General features: G+C 39.1%; 1 protein-coding gene across 1 annotated transcript in view; it reads right to left on the reverse strand.

Annotated features, from left to right (window-relative positions):
* The window catches only part of LOC139468721 (B9 domain-containing protein 1-like), a 39,318-nt gene extending 18,434 nt beyond the window's left edge, over positions 1-20,884 (reverse strand). Inside the window, exons 1-4 of the mRNA XM_071250847.1 lie at positions 20,819-20,884; positions 20,324-20,392; positions 18,670-18,781; positions 13,253-13,349 (exon numbers count right to left, since the gene is read on the reverse strand). Of these exons, the coding sequence (XP_071106948.1) occupies positions 13,253-13,349; positions 18,670-18,781; positions 20,324-20,392; positions 20,819-20,875 (335 nt within the window). The 5' untranslated portion in view covers positions 20,876-20,884. The remainder of the gene's footprint in view (positions 1-13,252; positions 13,350-18,669; positions 18,782-20,323; positions 20,393-20,818) is intronic.
* Between the last annotated feature and the right edge of the window lie 915 nt (positions 20,885-21,799).

Consider the following 21,799-nt stretch of genomic DNA (forward strand, 5'->3'; position numbering starts at 1 on the left):
AGAAATTGGCACTAGTCCTGAAGTCTTTACCAAACTGCCCAATAGTAAAGGTATCCTAAGGACCAGTAGAATTGGCCCATTTTAAGGGTTTTGCGATATTTTATCATTATAAGGACTAGTGGCCAAAAACTGTTAGTTTCTAACCCTGCCCATTCCTCATTTGTTGGCTCTACTGTGGGATGCTTAGGACTCCCTATGATAGGTATTCATAAGGACTCACGCTGCTTCAAAGTGTCAGATAGCTTAGTCAGAGTGAGTGAGTTGGGTTTAACGCCACTTTTAACAGTATTCCAGTTATATCACAGCGTGGCAGCTTAATGCGGGAGGAAAGCCCGAAGGGACGTTTACCACTTCGGTGAAACCCACTAGCATGGGTATGGTGCTGACAAACCTAGAAACATAATCGGGGCGCACTCAGCAATATTCCAGCTATATGACGGCAGTCTGTAAATAATCGTGTCTGGACCAGACAACCCAGTGATTGACATCATGAACATCAATTGGGATACAATGACATGCATCAACCAAGTCAGTGAGCCTGACCACCTGATCCAGTTAGTCGCCACTTACGACAAGCATAGTCGCCTTTTACGACAAGCATAGTCGCCTTTTACGGCAAGCATGGGTTGCTGATGTATGATTACAGCAGGGAGCTTATTACGGTAATATATTTTTTAACAAGTTAAAGGAATATAATGATGTGAGAAGGGGCGTTTGGCATGTTAGGTAAAGTGGTTGGCCAAGACGAAAATATAACACATGATTTATTTGGCCCTATGGTTTTCACCGAAGACATCTTCTTCAGATGTACATGCGCTTCACATAAACAAAGCTGTTTTATGAAAAGTGAAATGTTTTACAGGACTTCCCAGGGTACTTAGAATGTGCATGAGTCATATTACTGTGTGCAGGAAGCTTTTACCATAAACCAAAACATAATGTGGCAGACTAATCTCCACCCAAGAAAAGGTGAGGGGAAATGGGGTCTAACGTCACGTTCAAGATTATTGCACTTACGTAGCACATGTTTAACATGGATCCTCTACTCAGACACAGTATACTGACTGAGCCGACCAGTCCTTGTTTTATCCCCTTAATGCCATGCGCCAGGCATGATAACAAGCACCATCTTATAACGTCTTTTGGTATGATGCAACCGGGAGAGAACCCCTGACCTCCCAGTCGGCAGAAGCTCTATCCACAAGACCATGAAGGCAGTTTCACCCAAGAAAAGGTCACAATCCCCAACCATCAGATAATGACACAATCAGCCATTAGATAATGACACTCATGGCCATTAGGTAATGACACAATCAGCCATTAGGCAGTGGTTGGTCTTGATCAATAAAATCTGTTTCTTGTTAGCTGCAAAATTGTTGCTTTGTTCCGCTTTTACTTTTTAAAATCCAATAGTCGCTAATATACAGATTTATTTATTTGTTTTTTTTTGTTTGTTTGTTTTTTAACGCCGCATTCAGCAATATTCCAGCTATATGACAGCGGTCTGTAAGTAATTGAGTCTGGACCTGACAATCCAGTGATTGACATCATGAGCATCAGATGAGATACGACGACATGCAAGCCTGATAAACCAATCATAGCCGCCTTTTACGGCAAGCTGAAGACCTATTCTACCCTGGATCTTCATGGGTCTATACACAGGTAACACCTTTATCACATTCTTCTGAAAACTGATGTTGAGTGCAAAATTACATAATATCCTGGAGATGTTTATACCAAATTGTACACCAGATTGTTCCGACTGAACTTTGTTTATAGAGATCATCTTTACTGTCTCCGCCACTGTGTGAAAAAATGGTTAGTGGCTGAGGCAGTCAACTTGACCTTGACTCATGTCGCCTTCAAAAATGTATTTCAAAGACATGTTCGCCCGTATTGAAAACGAAATGGTTAGGAAACAAGATATGTACAAAAGATTCCACAATATTCTGTAATTTGAACTTTGACAGAGCTTGTATGTCTTTACTGCAAAACGGACAATATTCCGTCTTCACATTATATAAGAAACACGATCTCCCAGAAACATTTCATGAACTTCATCTATTTACTGCCCTAATAGTATTTTGTGTCATTTGGCATTCGCACATTATCACTAATAAGTCAACCAAAATTTCTCTTCGATCAAGGAGTGCAGCTAGAAATCCAACTGTCCGGAATGCAAAATAAAAAAGCAGGATTTTTGTATCAATACAGCTATGATTTCTATTCAAATAAACATGCCTGATAGCTCAGGCATGTTTATTTGAATAGAAATCAAAGCAACCCATACTTGCCGTAAAAGGCGACTATGCTTGTCGTAAAAGGCGACTAACGGGATCGGGTGGTCAGGCTCACTGACTTGGTTAATACATGCAATCGATCCCAATTGCATGGGTCGATGCTCATGATGTCAATCACTGGATTGTCTGGTCCAGACTCGATTATTTTACAGACCGCCGTCATATAGCTGGAATATTGCTGAGTGCGGTGTTAAACAAATAGCAAACTAACAAAACATAATTTGTCACAATTGTTAACAATTATTGTTGGTGAAATGCATTCCAATTTGTCACTTGTTGTGTTCTTAATTTTTTGCGTATGTAATCCTTTTGCTATGTATGCATAATACTATTACTTGATCTGATGGACGTTCATGCCTTGATATCTCGAATGTCCGGATATTAACAACACGTGTCGGTCTGACGTTGATTAATGAACAATTTGCATACTCGTATATGCAAGGGACCGACGTATGGTTCTCAGTAGGAAGTGACAACTTGGAGACGATGGCTTGTGGTATATACAGTTCTACTTTATACATGTTGATATATGCATACAAAAGACCCTATCTGCCTGGTCAGCACATAGTGGTAGTGGTTGTTGTCTAGGTGCCCCGGAGCACCCAGCCTAACCCTAGCTAAGCTAAGGGTAAGACCTTTCTTTTTTCTTTTCTCTTTCTCTCTGGACCAAGGCTTATATAGCCCAGGTCACCTGACATTTAGTAAGTAATAAATATAAATGAAAACAGTAAATCATCAGTGACATACTTGCACATCCTGTTCAGGATGGCAGACGGTCGATGCACACAAAAATGGGGATTAACAAATAGGATTAGCATCTAATAAATAACAGCAATTGAGTGTTTCAAGGCATATAGATGTCATGGCTCCAGGGTAATGAGCCTTTGCAATCAAATCTACTTCAGACAATGGATGTCGTAAATCAGTGGCTATGACAATATCATGAAGTTACACCACAGTCCCCTCTAGGTTGGAGTGAGTGAGTGAGTGAGTGAGGTTTTACTCCGCTTTTAGCAATATTCCAGCAATATCACGGCGGAGGACACCAGAAATGGGCTTCACACATTGTACCCATGTCGGGATTCGAACCCGGGTCTTTGGCATGACGAGCTAACGCTTTAACCACTAGGCTACCTGACCGCCCCCTCTAGGTTGGAGATACAGGGGTTCGACTGTGTTGGTGATCAGCATTATCTGACTTTTTAATTTCACTGGGACTAAAATGTCCCAGCATAGACATACTAGCAAACAATACCAGGGTTCATCATCTTCATCCAACCTTCAGTTGAAGCAATCAAGGCCTTCTGAAGACTGCCTCCCCAGAATTCAACAATCAAGACAATGTGAGTAACACTGCATATTGTGTTGTTTAATTTGTCATATATACACAACTTAAGATACAGACCAGTCATGTCCGAGGGAATACAGACTGAAAATACATTGAATACAAATTGTTTTCTTCAAACTCTTTAACAGATCTTTAACATCTTTCTCAAAGTATATTTATTTTTACATAATTTACTTACAATGGGCTGTGATCTTTTTCAAAGGCCATTTTCAATTTTCTGGGATATTTCCATGCAGAATATACACATGATATATTCATGAACGTTTCACAAGAGACCTTAAAATTCAGAGTCTATTTAAGCATTACATTTTTTGCTCCTGGAAAAACACACCACTTCCATGGCACAATTCAAATTCTACCTCCGTCATATATCATATCACATATCAACTACACCAAAACTAAATGCATGACATAATCTAGGATGAATTTTGTGAAGCCCTCTCATAAAGAATTGATACATTCAGACTTTTTCAGTTCATTTTCTGTCTTCACTGATTTCAAATTGCCACAGATAAAAAGCAGGAATAATCTGGTATCCTAGGTAACCATATCAATTTGAATCATAAAAAAGCTATCCCTGTCACAAAGACTGTCAAATTCCCATTATTTCATACATATATTCATGGTTTTCTAAAAAAAAGTCACAATCATGAGTAAGGCTTAATCAAGCTTATGCATGTTTTTTGGATGACTGTGTCAAGAAGTGGCAGATAAGGATACCACACATGGCATTCTAAGACACTGTGCATGCAATACATTTCCTGGTACTTGCATTCTTTCTGACACAAAAATAAAACTGAAGCACCGAACTATTTTACATTTCGCTGTCCCTGTCATTCTCAGGAAAAAGATGGCACATTCTCGAATGCAGATTATCGTGAAGTTTTTGTCACTGTAAGAGCATTTACATGTTGGCATAAGAAGGTCAGTCTCGTTGTTACACAATGTGCAGCAAAACATAGCACAAGTCTAAAGGAAGATGAATGTTGAATTAAATATTCCATTTGGTTGGGACTCTCTGCACTGCCGATAAACGCGAGACATCGGAGACTGCCATATCCTAGACAAGAAGTGTAGAATTATTTATACCCATAAAAGATTATCCAGAATACAGACTACTCAGTCACAATCATAAAACAAATCCTCAGCTTTAAGATTCATTATTCAAGAATGTGAAGCCAAGGCATAAAACTTGTATAAGACATCATAATACTGATAAGCTTCTAGGAGGACCCTTGCATGTTAGGGAAAGAGGGAAACACAGATTTGAGGCACGAGTCGGAATGCTTTTGTTTGTTGTTTATCGCAGCACTCAGTCATATTCCATTCGTATGAAGCCGGCGTGTAAGTAATAAAATCTGTACCAGACAAACCAGGGACTGATATTATGAGCAGTGATAAAGCCGGGTACGATGATACTCTTTCGAACCAAGTCTTTCAACCAAGTGGCCACCAAATCTATTAAGTCAATTCTTAAGACCAGGGCCCTGTTCCTCAAAGCGATCTTAGCGCTACGATGATCGTAAGCCTATGTTAAAAATGGGACTTACGATCACCTTAGCGCTAAGATCGCTTTGAGGAACGGGACCCTGAATAGGTTACAGGAGACATATTGCTCACAGAATGAATCCATAAACATTTTGAAAGAACTTATGACTATTGGAAGGGTCACATATGAAATGTCACATGATTATCTCCTGACTAATTTTCAAAGTGTAAACAGTTACAACACAACCATTGAATACATCACCACTATTTCAAACGTTCTGACTGGTAAGTAAGGATAAAGTATGTGGATGCACAACTTTATACAATTAGGAGCGACGTTTCAAGCAATGTACAGAGTATGGTTGACAAGAATATATACAGGTATGAGGCAGAGGTTATTAGGGCTGCAACGAATACACTATGAGGTGAATACGATTTGTATCACGAATATAGGGTAACAAATACGAATATTAGTTCACGAATACAATAACAAGTCAGCAGTTGATGTATTATTTGTTATATTCAGTGAAACATTAACAACATAAATTATTTGACATGGTTTGTTGATTATAAATATATTATACATTTATATACTGCACTTATCCAGGTAGTAATATGTGCCCAAATGCGACAATGACCAGTGACCACAATGCTGTTAAATTAAATATTATAAGAGTGTTTTCTTTGAAGAAATCTATGCATATAATAGTGAGTGAGTTAAAATTTAACGTCGCATTGGCATTATTTCAGCCATATAGCGACCTATGCATATAATATATTCTTATGGATACTTTTAGGTACAGGGTATGTAAACGCACATACTTGCATATTCATGGATATTCGATTCCATACGATTCTATTCGATACGCGAGTGAATCATAACAGTACTAGTGGTTATACAGCTGAGTATATTGGGATGTAGTTACAATGGAGTGGAAAAGCCTGTTATGTACATGAGACAGGTGATATATAGATTAACATATTAACAGGTGAAGCCAGTAGTATAAACAAAAGTATTATGAGTGAGTATGATTTTACGCCGCTTTTAGCAATACTCCAGCAATATCACGGCGGGGGACACCAGAAAAAGGCTTCACACATTGTACCCATGTACAATCGAACCCAGGTCTTCAGCATGATGAGCGAACGCTTTAACCACAAGGCTACCCGACCGCCCCTAAAAGGATTATGACTGATTGGAGTTTTTGATGAGTTGATGGTACAAGGGGTACGAAAGAGCCTTGATCACAGTTGATTGATGGTTGGAGTCTTTTGATGTTGATAACTTCTTGGAGTTTCTGATTTTGAAGTCTTCAAGGTTGGTTGTAAGGGCTTGGATGTTGTCTCACTGGATGCTGTGACTGGGGTTGTCCTGGATATGGTCTGATTGAGCTGATGAGTCAATTTTGGAAACTGAGCTTTGATGTTCCTTAAATCAGGTTTTGAGGGGACTTAATGTTTCGCCAATGTAAGACTATGTTTCTACAATTACATGGAATGTGGTACACTGCTCCTGATGGTTCTTGTCTGTTGGATGGATGGTGGTTTTCCTATGGCTTTAATGGTGTTCTGAATGCTGTTACTTCTCTTGGAGACTACTTCAATGTTGGCCCGCTTCTTAAAGAGTCTCTGGATTTTGTGGCTAACAGTTCCAAAGTAAGGGAGGCTTATCACAATGGTCCAGATTGTTGACGGCGAAATTTCCGGGTTTTCTTAATGATGCTCTGTATTTTCTGTTGCACTAGATGTTCGAGGGGAGTGGTTGTGCTGGGTGAAACGTGTTTGAGATGATTTAGTTCAGTGGTAAGATGATGATTGGCGGAACAGATATTGTGAGCTCGCTTGCTAGGGTTTTGCAGATTCCTTCCTTGACTTGAGGTGGATGGTTGGTGGCATAATGAAGACACTAATCAGTGTGGGTTGGTTTGTGGAAAACAGGGTCTGGAAATTGTTGCTCTCTTTCTGTACAAGTACACCAAGGAAGGGTAGTAGGCGATTGATTCTTTTTCCATGGTGAACAGCATATGTGGGTTTTGGGAGTTGAGGTGGTCCAGTAGGGTTCTGGGTCATTGTTAGGATGTAGGATGACAAAGGTGTCATCTCCTTTGTGGAACCAGCAGAGGGGGTATTGGGGATGTTTCCAGGACTTTTTCTTCTAGGTGGGTGATTACAGATTTCAGTGATTAAAGGTCATCATCCAGGGGTACATTGGTGAACAGGTCAACATCATAGCTGATTAAGGTGCCTGGTTGGAGGGTATCGTTGATCTTCTTGCAGAGTTCAGATGAATCAGCCACTAAGGACGTGGCTGTCTCTTCAAGAGGTGTGAGGAGGTGGGCTGGGTACTGGGCAGTATTGTAATGGTCCAGAAATGGACAAAACTGGCTATAGGGCAGTCATCAAGTACCTGCAACTGAAAGGGCTAACTCCAACAAAGATACATGCTGACATGGTCTCCACTTAAGGGGATGATGCCCCTTCCTTTTCCACTGTAAAGAAGTGGGCTGCGGAATTCAAGCGTGGCAGAGAGAGCCTTGACAATGACCCGCATCCAGGAAGGCCTTCAACAGCAAACATTCCGGAAAACATTACCCCGGTGCATGACATGGTGATGGCTGATCGACGATTGACCACTCGACATATTGCCAGTGTTGTGGGCATCTCTCATGAGAGGGTTGAGCACATTATCACCAACGAGTTGGGAATGACAAAAGTTTCTGCAAGGTGGGTGCCAAAGCTCTTGACAGCGGATCAGAAATGTGTTAGATTCCTGACGTCCCGTGACAATTTATGCCGTTTTGAAGCAGATCCCGATGATTTTTTGGCCCGATTTGTAACCATGGATGAGACCTGGATTCATCACTTTCAACCAGAAACCAAAATTCAGTCTAAACAATGGAAGCACCCGGAATCACCAGCCCCAAAAAAAGCCAAGTCGGTTCCTTCTGCTGGAAAGGTGATGGCTTCAGTCTTTTAGGATTTCAAGGGTATTCTGCTGATTGTCTATCTTGAACAAAGGCCAGACTATCATGGAAGACATTATGCTGACCTACTGAGACAGTTGTGTGAAGCTATCAAAGCTAAGCGACAGGGGAATGCTCACTAAAGGAGTCCTGTTCCACCAAGACAATGCTCCTGTGCACAAATCGGTGGTTGCCATGTCAGCGATCCATGATTGTGGCTTCAAACTCATTGACCATCCCCCTTATTCACCCGATTTGTCCCCGTCAGACTTCCACCTGTTTCCCAAAATGAAAAAGGAACTAGCTGGTCACCATTTTCCTAGTAATGATGACGTCATTTCTGCCGTGAATGACTTTTTTAGGGTGGCTGAAGAAAATTTCTTATTGACCGGCATCCAGGCCTTGCAGCATCACTGGCAAAAGTGTGTAAACCTGGAAGGGGACTATGTGGAGAAATAAATGAAAACCATCGACTTGGTATGGGTCTTTCACAGTTAGGCTTAGAACTTTTCAGCCAGCCCTCATATGTTCGTTTGTGTATCGAACCAATATTATATCTCTTGAATATGAAGAAGTCTTCATATATTAACCAGCATGTATGGTATTTACTTTTCTTTTGGCAGTGAGTATAGTTATTGTCTAAAATACTCTCAGATACTTTCTGTCTAAAACCACTGGATTGAGTGTATATATATTGTACATGGAAGCAAAACGGCAAGGGTATCCATGCAGATGCTATCTCATTGTTTCAGTTGCAAAGGCAGTCATTGGATCCGTGAGGTTTGCACCCCTAGTATTTGAATAGAGGGACCACCTATTTTGTTAGTTTCTAGTTTAGGATTGTGACAAGTGACACTGATTCAAGTAAGTCTAAAGATGTGTTTAATGTTTTCAATTCAGCAATTCAAAATATGCAAGCAGCGTTAGAAATTGGCACTAGTCCTGTATTCCTAACCAAAATGCCCAATGGTAAAGGTATCCTATGGACTAGTAGAAATTGGCCAATTCTAAGGGTTTTGCTATATGTTATCATTGTCAGGACTAGTGGACAAAAACTGTTAGTTTCTAACCCTGGCAAGGATCTGTATTTTTAAATACTGTCAATTCTTTAATTGGCACTAAAAACATCATAGAAAGCACATTTACCATTCAGGCACACATATGTCTTTATAGGTTTACTTCCAGACACCTTTCGATGCATTGGCCTTGGAATACCTAACTGAATATTTCAATGGCACTTTCAATACTTTAAATACCAAAGCCAGCCTTCGAAAATAATGCTAGTCCAAGACTATTAAACTGTTTGAGTACAAGCAAAATTCCAATGATGGTAGTCCTCTTTCACTGGTAGCATTTGAGGGCCATAATTCAAAATCAGTTATCAATGCTACAAAACTGAATGATGCAAACATAAACATATTTGTCTTCTTCAAGCAGGACTAGCTACAAACTCTGAGGCATCCTCTGTACTCATCTAAAAGACAAACAAATTTCTAAGGCGGATAGGTATGTTAGTTTTGAAATTGGGCGCAATGTTTTTATCAAGGAAGTAAGAGTACACAATATATCCCAATGATTATGCAAAATGGCATTTGTTAGGAATATTTTGTCAAACTCGGAATAGAGAATTGGCAATTTGAATGAGATGAAAGAGTTCCTATTGCAAATTCCTGAGTAGAGGTGACACATATTCCACTTTGCAAGCAGTGATCAGCATTCACTTCCAACAATATACATCATGGTGTCACAGAAACGCTCTAAATGACATTTCTCCAATATAATGTTTAAGAGTACACAGCAAACACAATTACAAACAAATTATCTTTGAAAGAAATGTAAATTCAAGATAAAATCAATGGCTCTATTAGATTAAAGTCAGATATATCTGATGGATTGTCAGTTTGGCCATGTTTTTTTTTCCAGCAGCAATATTATCTTTACATAATGAAGAATATAATTCACATGCAATAGACAAGCAAATACTGCTGAGGTTGCCATTTGTTTGATGTCTCAACCAGTCCAAAATGATTTATGACAATGACTATTTGACAGTGAATCATAAACACATGCTCATGATACGATCTGAATTGTACAGTGTACACTGATATTAATATAGAATTCTTATGATTGTGGACCGCCTCCGTGGTCAGTGGTAGAGCGTCCGCCCGGAGAGCGGAAGGTCTGGGGTTCGATCCCGACCGCGTCATACCAAAAGACGGTACTTGTTGTTACCCTGTCTGGCGCTCGGCCTTAAGGGGCTAAAACAAGGACTGGTCGGCTTGGTGTCAGTATACTGTGTCTGAGTGGGGTATTTATGTTAAACTGCGGCATGGTATCTCAGTGAGCTAGCACTATACATCGGCATCAGTCCTGACTAGTACAAGCAGCCACACACACACACACACGTGCATGCACGTCGCTATATAAGTGCAACAATCTTGGACGCAACGTTAAACCCCATTTCACCTCACCTCACCTTATGATTGTGAAAAAAAATATTTCACTCTTATTGACACTTACAGATATTTTACTGCCGGTATTCTCCTATCAGCATATTCAAAGGCAGATGTTTTTTGTTTGTTGAAGTGAACAACGCTGTCGGGGTATGATGATATAATCAAGAAATTTACTGAGGTTGATGACCTGATCATTTTAGTCCACTGATACAGCAAGCACTGGTGCTTAACCTGGAATCCCCTCATGAAAAGAGGTTGGCATCTCATGGAGGTCACATGCACTCATGGAGGCAACATACACTCACAGAGGTCACATACACTCACATCGTATGCCAATTGCATGGACTGATGCTCACATTGTCAATCACTGGATTTTCTGGTCAAGACTCGATTATATATAGACCATCACCATAGAGCTGGAATATTGCTGAGTGAGGTGTTAAAGATCAAACAAACAAACATAGAGGTCACATACACTCATGGAGGTCACATACACTTATGAAGGTCACATACACACATGGAGGTCATACGCTCATGGAGGTCACATAGGCTCATGGAGGTCATACACTCATGTAGGTCACATACACTCATGGAGGTCATATACACTCATGGAGGTCACATACATTCAAGGAGGTCACATATACTCATGGAGGTCATATACACTCATGGAGGTCACATACATTCAAGGAGGTCACATATACTCATGGAGGTCATATACGTTCATTATTCATTATTCGTTGTGTACACCCATGGGGACAGCATGGCAGAAATGGAAAGCCCAATTAACGATTGTACCATAGAACATTTGAAGAAAACAAATTTAGATAGCAAATATATCGGTTTGATTATTGACGAAACTGTCAACATTACCTTTGAAGAAAACCTGATAATTTTCGCTCGTATGGTAAATGGTGGCAAAGCAGAGAAAATATTTCTGGGAAACTATACCGTTTATGGGGAACAGAAATAATAACTGCAAAGATCAGAGAGGTGATGGGGTGTGCAAATGAACAAAATAAATGGTTTAGGATCAGACGGGACGAGCATTATGACCGGCATCAAGAGTGGTGTTGGTGTGAGATTTACACTCTTTGAGATAACATACACTGGTGATGACAACATGCCTTCATGGAGATAAATACTCATGGAGACAACATACACTCATGGAGGTAACATACTGTAAGTTAACAGAGGTCAACAACTCTCATGGAAGCAACATACTGTAATGGAGGTCAACAACTCTCATGGAGGTAACATACTGTAACGGAGGTCAACAACTCTCATGGGGGTAACATACTGTAACGGAGGTCAACAACTCTCATGGAGGTAACATACTGTAACTGAGGTCAACAACTCTCATGGAGGTAACATACTGTAACAGAGGTCAACAATTCTCATGGAGGTAACATACTGTAACGGAGGTCAACAACTCTCATGGAGGTAACATACTGTAACGGAGGTCAACAACTCTCATGGAGGTAACATACTGCATGGAGGTCAACAACTTTCATGGGGGTAACATACTGTAACGGAGGTCAACAACTCTCATGGGGGTAACATACTGTAACGGAGGTCAACAACTCTCATGGGGGTAACATACTGTAACGGAGGTCAACAACTCTCATGGAGGTAACATACTGTAACTGAGGTCAACAACTCTCATGGAGGTAACATACTGTAACAGAGGTCAACAATTCTCATGGAGGTAACATACTGTAACGGAGGTCAACAACTCTCATGGAGGTAACATACTGTAACGGAGGTCAACAACTCTCATGGGGGTAACATACTGTAACAGAGGTCAACAACTCTCATTGAGGTAACATACTGTAAGAGAGGTCAACAACTCCCATGGAGGTAACATACTGTAACAGAGGTCAACAACTCCCATGGAGGTAACATACTGTAACAGAGGTCAACAACTCTCATGGAGGTAACATACTGTAACAGAGGTCAACAACTCCCATGGAGGTAACATACTGTAACAGAGGTCAACAACTCCCATGGAGGTAACATACTGTAACAGAGGTCAACAACTCTCATGGAGGTAACATACTGTAACAGAGGTCAACAACTCTCATGGAGGTAACATACTGTAACAGAGGTCAACAACTCCCATGGAGGTAACATACTGTAACAGAGGTCAACAACTCTCATGGAGGTAACATACTGTAACAGAGGTCAACAACTCTCATGGAGGTAACATTCTGTAATGGAGGTCAACAACTCCCATGGAGGTAACATACTGTAACGAAGGTCAACAATTCTCATGGAGGTAACATACTGTAATGGAGGTCAACAACTCTCATGGAGGTAACATACTGTAACAGATGTAACATGCTCCCATGGACCATTGATTTAGATAATTACACAATGTCATGGAGGTACTGGTAATGCAAAAGTAAACATTGACAGGTGATTCTCAGACAATGACTGTTGACATCTTGAAAAACAAATGCAGGTTGTGGGCCTCATTTTCTTAACTTAACGTGAGAACCAAGATTTATGTATGTTTGCCTAATATACTGTTTGATTCTAATTATGTTAATAGATCCCTGTTTCATCTTAATATGTACAGAAACTTCCAAGATGAAAGAAACCACACAACAACAAACATATTACTCATCATAGTGTTTAATCTCACCATTTACCACTTGAATGGACCATGTGAGTTTCACAGTTACAATTCTAACCTACCTTCCAGGAGTGATGGGAACATGACAGGTTCCGTAGCCTCGTACAACATCCGTACCAAACACGTCTAAACCATATGCATGAATAACAAATTGTGGCCCTGAAATTGAATAAAAAAATACAAATGTTACATTTTCTTTAAAGAAACATACCAACATATAACTTTCTATATCATAATGAACATCCAACTGCATCAGATTACCTTTAGTTATAAGTGAGGAGACTACTGTAAACAGGGAATTTTTTGCGACCGTTTAATTATTGCGACTCAATCGCAAAAATTAAAAACGCAAAAATAAGTATAAATAATACATACATACTTTATTCATTGCAACACGTCATCAAATGTTGAAATCATCAACCAGAACCACAAGTTACTCAATAAGTTAAAAACACAAATGAATGCAGAATGGTCACACAATACATCACAAATGACAGTGTAAACAGACCAATCAGTGTCACTGTTACCTCACAGTAATCCTGCCTTCTTCCAACCTCGCTTGATTGCGTCAGTGTCCTTTGCAATTTTGTCCACAATTTTGTTTGCATTCAAACTCACAGTCATGACACTGAGCTGATGCTGAGTTTAGTCAATTATCGTATTTGATAATTGGTCGCAATCCCTTCCAGTCAACTTTCGTTTGGTAATCGAGAGGTCATCTCAACACGGCAACTCGCAAAACGCAAAAATATCTCGTCGCAGTATTGTCTTTGGTGTGCCATTCGCAATATTTTAACGGCGCAGAAATAAAGCTGTTTACAGTATGCTTGTCGTAAAAGGCGACTCATGGGATCGGGTGGTCAGGCTCGCTGACTTGGTTGATACATGTCATCGATCCCAATTGCGTGGATCAATTCTCATGATATCAATCACTGGATTGTCTGGTCCAGACTCGGTTATTTACAGACCGCCGTCCTATAGCTGGAATATTGCTGAGTGCGGTGTTAAACAACAAACCAACAACCAACAACAAGTTATAAGTGCTTTCAGAGCAAACCACTATCACCAGTCCTGCAATTTGTATGAGTCATTATTCCAATAAATTTCAATTCAGAAGTCAAGCTTTTGCCCATCATTATCTACTGAACTCATACCAACATGTGTCTTCAAAAATGGGTATTTGGGATCAAAATTAATGCAAAAGTAATTATCGATGTAAACTATTGATATTTTAACATTGATGCACCGCAATGGGACCAGATACAATTGTGATACATCAATAGTCTGATCAATCGTCCCACACCTAGTACTGAACACTTCAAACATAATACAATGTGCCAGCTCAACTGGAATAGCATTAGATTTAAATGCAAAAAAATAATGCAACACATAACATGAATAATACAAAGAAAAGAAGTCACAAAGCTCCACATGGAGCATTTTAGTTGTTACACGTTATCATTCACAGTGGGTTTTGTTTGGGTATTCAGTATTCAGACTCTCATGGGTCCAGGCTATTGGATGTGTAAATGAATGAGTAAATTTGTTTTACATAATTCTACTTCCATGCATCTTCCCGAGGGTGTTAACTGACTATAGAAGTCCAGTTTCACGCTTGCCGAACTAGGCTGCAATTATGGTGTTTTGGTTGGGATAACGAGTCCAATTAAAATCTGTAAGGAAACATTCGGTTTTAAACTGCCATGCAAATTTTGATCACTTGCAGGATTTGCAAAGCAGTTGTACCGAAAACTTAGCGTCAACCGATATTTTCCAAATTTCTTCATGTTTTTTAATCAAGGTACTTACGTGATTAAGGCACTTCACAAAGTAAGACCCGTTTTATTACAATATAGACCTTGGTTATTGATCACATCTTCCTCACTGGGCGACGACATTTTATTTGAAGCAAATGCAAGTGTTACAAGAGGTGGAATCTGATTGGTCCATAGGAGAGAAATAGCAGGGACATAACTTGTAATAGCCACTGGTGGCACTGCGATCGAGCCCAGAAATTGCAGCCTAGCTCAGCAAGGCTGGAAACTGGATTTTTACAGTCAGTTACCTCCCTTGCCTCAGGATGATGACGTCCATGCTATTTCAGGTAACCTCTTATTAGCAGATGTTCGTGTGCTGCCCCAAGTGAGTGAAATGATGTAGAGGTGAGTGTTGCTTGGTATCTTGCGATATGATTTGTATTACAATACGGACTGATGATACTACAGGTATCCTAATACACCACCTCAAATAGCAAGACAGCTCTAAAACCTCTTTCTTCATACATTTATTAATTGTTATCTCAAAACAATTAACAATGAAAACCACCAGAAAAACAAGAGTTTTAAATGAAGGAATGGTTATTGAATTTAACAGTCACTCAGTCGCCATGTCCTTGTGTTCTTATGGGAGGTAACTCTTTGTAGTTCCTGTTGTACTCGCTGTAGTGGAGTTTACACAGATATGTGTATGCAAGCTCAAAAAGTAACACTGAGTATATATTCATGCAAATCTATACGAAAGCAGCCCCATATTAATTGCGTTATGGTGATTTACATGATTTGCAGCTTATCAGGGTCTCTAAAGTACAATGAAAATCTAGGTTAGCTCTGATCAATAACAGGGAATGATGACTTGGAAAATAATCCCTATGGTGGTAATTCAGTGGGAGTGTATTTTCTATCAAGTTGATTTTTTCTAAAACCAAATCGAAACAGACAACGATACTTAAACAATGTTTAATCATTGTCATAAGGACTGTTTCTTTTAGGCTATTGCAAAATTACAGTACTCAAACAAGTTATATTACCTATAGCAGAAGGACTGGTGGCATTTACACAAATTCTCATGGACTATAAATTCATTGATGTTTTATTATTTTAATAAGGATAGGAATTATCTCATTAGCAAGTAACTTTTGTCCAATCTTATTGTGGTTTGTCAATAGAAAAAGTTCGCTAACATTGCAAGCTCACTACGTATTACTTTATGTACACAAAAAACATGTGAGAGTTTGGTTTTTTTGCTTCAAAACGGGGTACAGGGATTTATTCTCCCGCTCAGAAATTTATTTCTCTCCCAGATGGGACACATAGTATTTTATAATGATCATGTGAACCAATCAGATCTCATCGTTCTGACATGGAGGTACGATACAAAATAACACAAATATCTGCGCGAGTGAGTATAGTTTTATGCTGTTTTTAGCATTTTTACAGCAATATCACAGCAGATGACACCAGAAATGGGTTTCAGACATTGTACCCATATCGGAAATCGAACCCGGGGCTTCGTCACGATGTACAAATAATTGAAGATGACTATACACGTCACCCATTGTTCATGACAAAACAGACAGCTTCGATATGTTCTTCTAACTATATACTGACTGACCTGATGTCTCCACATTGATCAGGAAACCCACATTATCCTACATTTTTTAGAAAAAAAAGACTTAAGCTAATATTCATAAACCTACATAGATCTCAGAATGGAGGATATATGTCTCTTGTGAAATAATGTTGTCTCTTTCCTATGCCTTGGAGGCTCCGAATTTATTCACTCAAGACAATTTCTAATAATATGTAACTCCTTATAGCTTGTAGGTTATCTCTAAACAGCAACCAGGGATCACTTTTAACCAATAATTGTAATGACTGAATATCCATGTTTCATTTTAGACATTTTATCAAAAATATTTGACATGTAATGTGTAGATACTTTCAAAAAATCCCTGTGACTGAGAGACAAAACAAGCAAAAGGGTTTGTTTAAAGTATTCAAAATGTGTGAAGACTCTAAAAGAAAGTTTTCTTATTTTTTATTCATTCTGGACCAGACAATCCAGTGCTTGATATTGTGAACAACAATCCTATCATGGTACGATGACATGCCATCAGTTAAGTCACCGAGCCTGACCACCTGATTCATTTGGTTGCATTATGACAAACATAGGTTCCTGGGGAACATTTGTAACCTGCAATGCCCATTGGGGGGTTGAGGAACTAAACATGATAAATTACTTTACTGTGAACAATGGTGAACATTGATGATGATTATGATTCATCATATTATCATTTGATGTGTGAAAGATTCATTATGGGTATGTATGCTGCCATATGTGATTCTTGTTTAATGCTGCTCAAAACAATATTACAACTTTTTTGCGGCAGCCTGTAAATAATCAAGTCTGGAAAGGACAATCCAGTGATTGATATGGTGAGCAACAATCCACGCAATCAGGGCACAATGATACACTATCAACCAAGTCACTGAGTCTGACCATTAGAGCCACTAACTCGCCTCTTATCACTAGCATAATTTGCTGGGGACCAATTCCCACCTGGAATCCGCTCGAAGCACTAGTGTATGCAATGATTCATACGTAAAGATATGTAATGGAACAAGCCTCTAGTTTTGAATCATCCTTCATTTTCACTGAGCATGACACAAGCGATGCAATCTCATTAAAATCAGATCTTAGTTCTCGCTGCCGCTAAACAAAGATCTAAGGACATCCCATTACGCCATTTACGGGTCTCGTCAGACCGACCTTGCGCGAACTTTGACTGACCAATGGAATGACCAATCAGAAGGCAGTTTTCTCATGCTTCATGGCAGTAATTTCAAATTGGTGACTACGCTTTGAAACATATTTTGACAAATTCTCAATAACAAATTTGAAACCCGAACAAAAGAACATTCTGGAGTGTCTAACATATGGTCTAGATTGTATAGATTCAGTCGTTAAACCCGTAACTATAGTTCGGAATACCCATGTTAAAATTTTCGAGGTTGCATGATTAGAAATCACATTCCGACTGTCACTTTCATAATCTGGTAAGCTCCGCTCTGATTGGTCGGATGAAAGGTCGTTCTGACGTAACCCCTAATTGGATGTCCTCAGATCTTTGTTTAGCGATAGCGAGAACTAAGGTCAGATTTTAATGAGATTGCAAGCGATGGTTTTTGCAATTGAAGGTAGATAACTCTCGTGAATGATACTGGTTGAAGTAGCCTTAAAATCTTCATAAGCCAAAGGTACAAATAAAAAGAAATTTCTGATAGTAGGAACATACCTGGCTCTAACTAGTGGAGGGGACCCCCAGTAATTATTCTTAGGGATCCAAAGGCATTAAGAAACGGGTCCAAGGCTGGCTGAATTCCATCTACTGATGTCAAATCACTCCAAAGTCGTATTATAGAGGGGATTTTTCAAAGCAGGATTAAGAAATTCAACCACTGATCCAGAAAAGAAATGTCACTTATCGTACTTATATGTAACCACGGTTATATGCGATTTACAATTTTTCATTAGTTGCAACGAACAGCCATACATTTTTCCATCTCCAAAGACCCACAATGTAAATTATATATGCATCCATTCTAAATTCGTCTGCGTATACATTTACGTCAGTAATCCCTGTGATATAAAAATGGCCAATGTCTAGAGCTTCAAACAAGGAGTCAAACATGCAACATACATCCATATGGGTTGGTGCTTTTGAACGTGACGTCAATGGGGAAATTCCACACAAATATCTGCTTCTCATCTCGACTCTTCTTTGTAATCTGTGTGATACCCTCCTCCATGCCCTGAAACATACATTACCAACAATCAAACCATGATGATAAGAGCACTATTAAAACAACAAGTAACATAGTTATTATCATGATTATATAACAAATTATAACCTTATCTTGTGGTCTCTTGTGCCTCTCCACCCCGAACTTGGATGTGGCAGAACTTGACCTACATCACGGTTACTCACACCTCCAAGCTGTCAATGGCTGACAATCTTGTCTTTACATTTTCCGTAACGAGTTATAGATTGAAGCAAGATAACAACCCCAATCTATGATGTGGTTCAACATTAACATGTAGATTATCTGGGATTGATCGAGCCTGCTGGTCCATCCTGAGATTACCAATGTGACTGAGTATGACTGAACAGCCGCTTTTTAGGCTGCAGACGAGCCGGATATTTTGAAACAAGGAATCTGCATGGTGTGACCTGTCAATTTCAAGATTTCACAGGTCCAAAGCCAGATAGTGACAGAACTTAGACATTTGTGGCCCAGAAATAGTGGATTGTGTATGATTTTCTTATTTGTGCGTGCTCTGAAATGAATTTCATCAAGTTTGATAAGCTGTTGCTTCAGTTGGGACCTTGTTTTCGTGGACTTTCGAAGGAGAGTGTTTTCTGATGGACTTTGAAATCCCCTCCTGCCAAATCCTAACAGTGGTGGTTGATGGGGATGGCAACGAATATCGATCACAAAAAGGTTTGTAAACAACATGTTGTCATGAATAAAGTTTTTTCAAACAATTTTTATAATGTTATGTTTTACTTTCATTGTCGGTTGTTTCAATGAGGAAATAGCTTAAATTGTTCAGATTCTGGTCACCATAGAACATTTCTCTAAGTTTCATAAACATATCATTTGTATGCAAAAGATATGCCTTCGTTAAATCTTTTTAAGTCTTCATAATAGCAGTCAGGGTTACGGCCTAGAACGCCCCAAACATCCGATACCAAACTACTGTATTTCCTCAAATCGCTTTGTGCAAGTGGATGGCGATTTTACTCAAAACCTAAGATCGCAATCTTATGGATTTACATTAACTCAACAATACAATAATTTGTGAATGTGGGCACGAAAGAAGGCAGAAACGAGAGAATCCCTTAACTTGTGAATGCCCATTGTGGTGAAAGGAGTCATCTTGGAGGGCATGGCTTATTTCTTTATCATTCATTGAGATGAATGCAAATGAATTTGAACCATTCAGCCAATCAGATAGCAGGAATTTCAATGAAGTTTTTGAACATATAAAATATATTATTATTTGACATAAGAACAAAGAAACTGATGATATTTTTAATAGCACACTTTGATCATGTTCATGTAGATGACTTCAAACAAGGTGATCATGAAAAAAGTCAAGATTCAGGAACATATAGTACCTTAATTTTTCTAATATATGTATATGGTCTCTGGGTCTACATATTAACAAAGTGCAATAGCATGGACACGCATTAAAGCAAGATACCAAATATTTACTGTAGTCTATGCTTAGATACATTTAATACATTTTGTGTCGTATGTAATGGTGATGTAAGTTACTGGGACACGTACCGTAGTAATCAGCCAATCTGGGCCATGTGTGTAACAGTATCTGCAGTAGATGTCATCAAACTCGGGAAACTGTCAAAAAACACAATGCGTAATGGTTAAAAGCACTCAGCGAATGATGATGGAGAAACATCTTTGTCAACAAATATCAACAGTAAACAAAACCTGCCTCTGTCCTGTCCAACCACATTTTATTGATCACATGAAAATGGCCAAGTAGATTACGAAAATCAAGTTGTTGTTGTTAATTTAATTACCATCGACAACTATCCGACGTTCTACATTTTATATTTCTCTCGTTGTCACAAATAATTTCTGAATCGAAGTGCTTATAAGTTCCACAAAACTTCAAAAGCAAGCTGTGGCTTGTTTACACATAACAACGGCACACAATCAGCGTAATTTTACATCGAATTCCGCTGTGCTTGCTGTCATTTGAAGCTATATGTTTATTGTACCTTTCCCGAATATTTTTATATAATCACAAGACATATTTACCTCTGCTGTTTCAATCTGGCCACTGGCCATCACCATAAATACCGAAGATGCCGCCATGATGTCAAAGCTCCCCCTGTGTAACTAAGGTAGATAACTCCTTCAACAGGTGCCCGTTACTGAAATTAATATGAGTCCCGTAACGTGGTCCCCTTGTTTAGTCAAATACTTCAAAGTTAAAAACTGTGTCGTTAAAATGTTGTAAAAAGCACTATGCTGTTTTTAACCTGAGTTGTTGCAATGCCTCAGACAACATTCTACATTTGTAAAATCACTATTGACAGGCATATATCTGGAGATATAAGTAAGATGTAAGGCTATATGTTTATTGTATGTCAAACTGTTTACGTGTGGAATAACTACATCGTAAACTGATGTTATTTTTTTCTGTAACTTATGAAACTGCCTGTACATAGATGTAGTTACTGGTTCTGATCTGAGATGAAATGTATATCATTTCATGCTAATTGTAACCTTAGAAATAGAAATTAAAGGGCATAAAGAGTATATATCCGTCTGTCTGTCTGTCTGTTCTAGAATGCATTAATTAATGAACTCGTTGCCATTCATTACAATAACCACAGGGAGCAAATGAGAGTTTTTTTATACAGCACGTTGCACGTGAAACGGTAGCGGTTAATCACCGGTATCTGTTGCAAAACAATAAAAATATACACATAATTACCTCCGTTGTGTGGCACTACTAAACTCGGATTATCTATCATCCGCACGGAAAACTGATAAACATACTCCAGATAAATGTCCATTTGAGTGTGTTACGCAGTTTGTTTGCGCAGCTTCGTTCGCACGTTCACCCACATCCAACAGCTTACCGTATGAGTGTATTACGGAAAGGTAGTGGAATGGGCGTACGGGTAGATTGTTTTACAGAAACAAACTGAATACTGACTGTTTATAAGACATGTGTCATTTACTGTCAGTTGGGCAGTGAGATAGCCAAGTTGTTAAAGCGATTAAAGCAGA

This window comes from Haliotis cracherodii, unplaced genomic scaffold (genome assembly GCF_022045235.1).
Source record: "Haliotis cracherodii isolate W230 unplaced genomic scaffold, xgHalCrac1.p SCAF_2, whole genome shotgun sequence".
In the NCBI taxonomy this organism is placed as follows: domain Eukaryota; kingdom Metazoa; phylum Mollusca; class Gastropoda; order Lepetellida; family Haliotidae; genus Haliotis; species Haliotis cracherodii.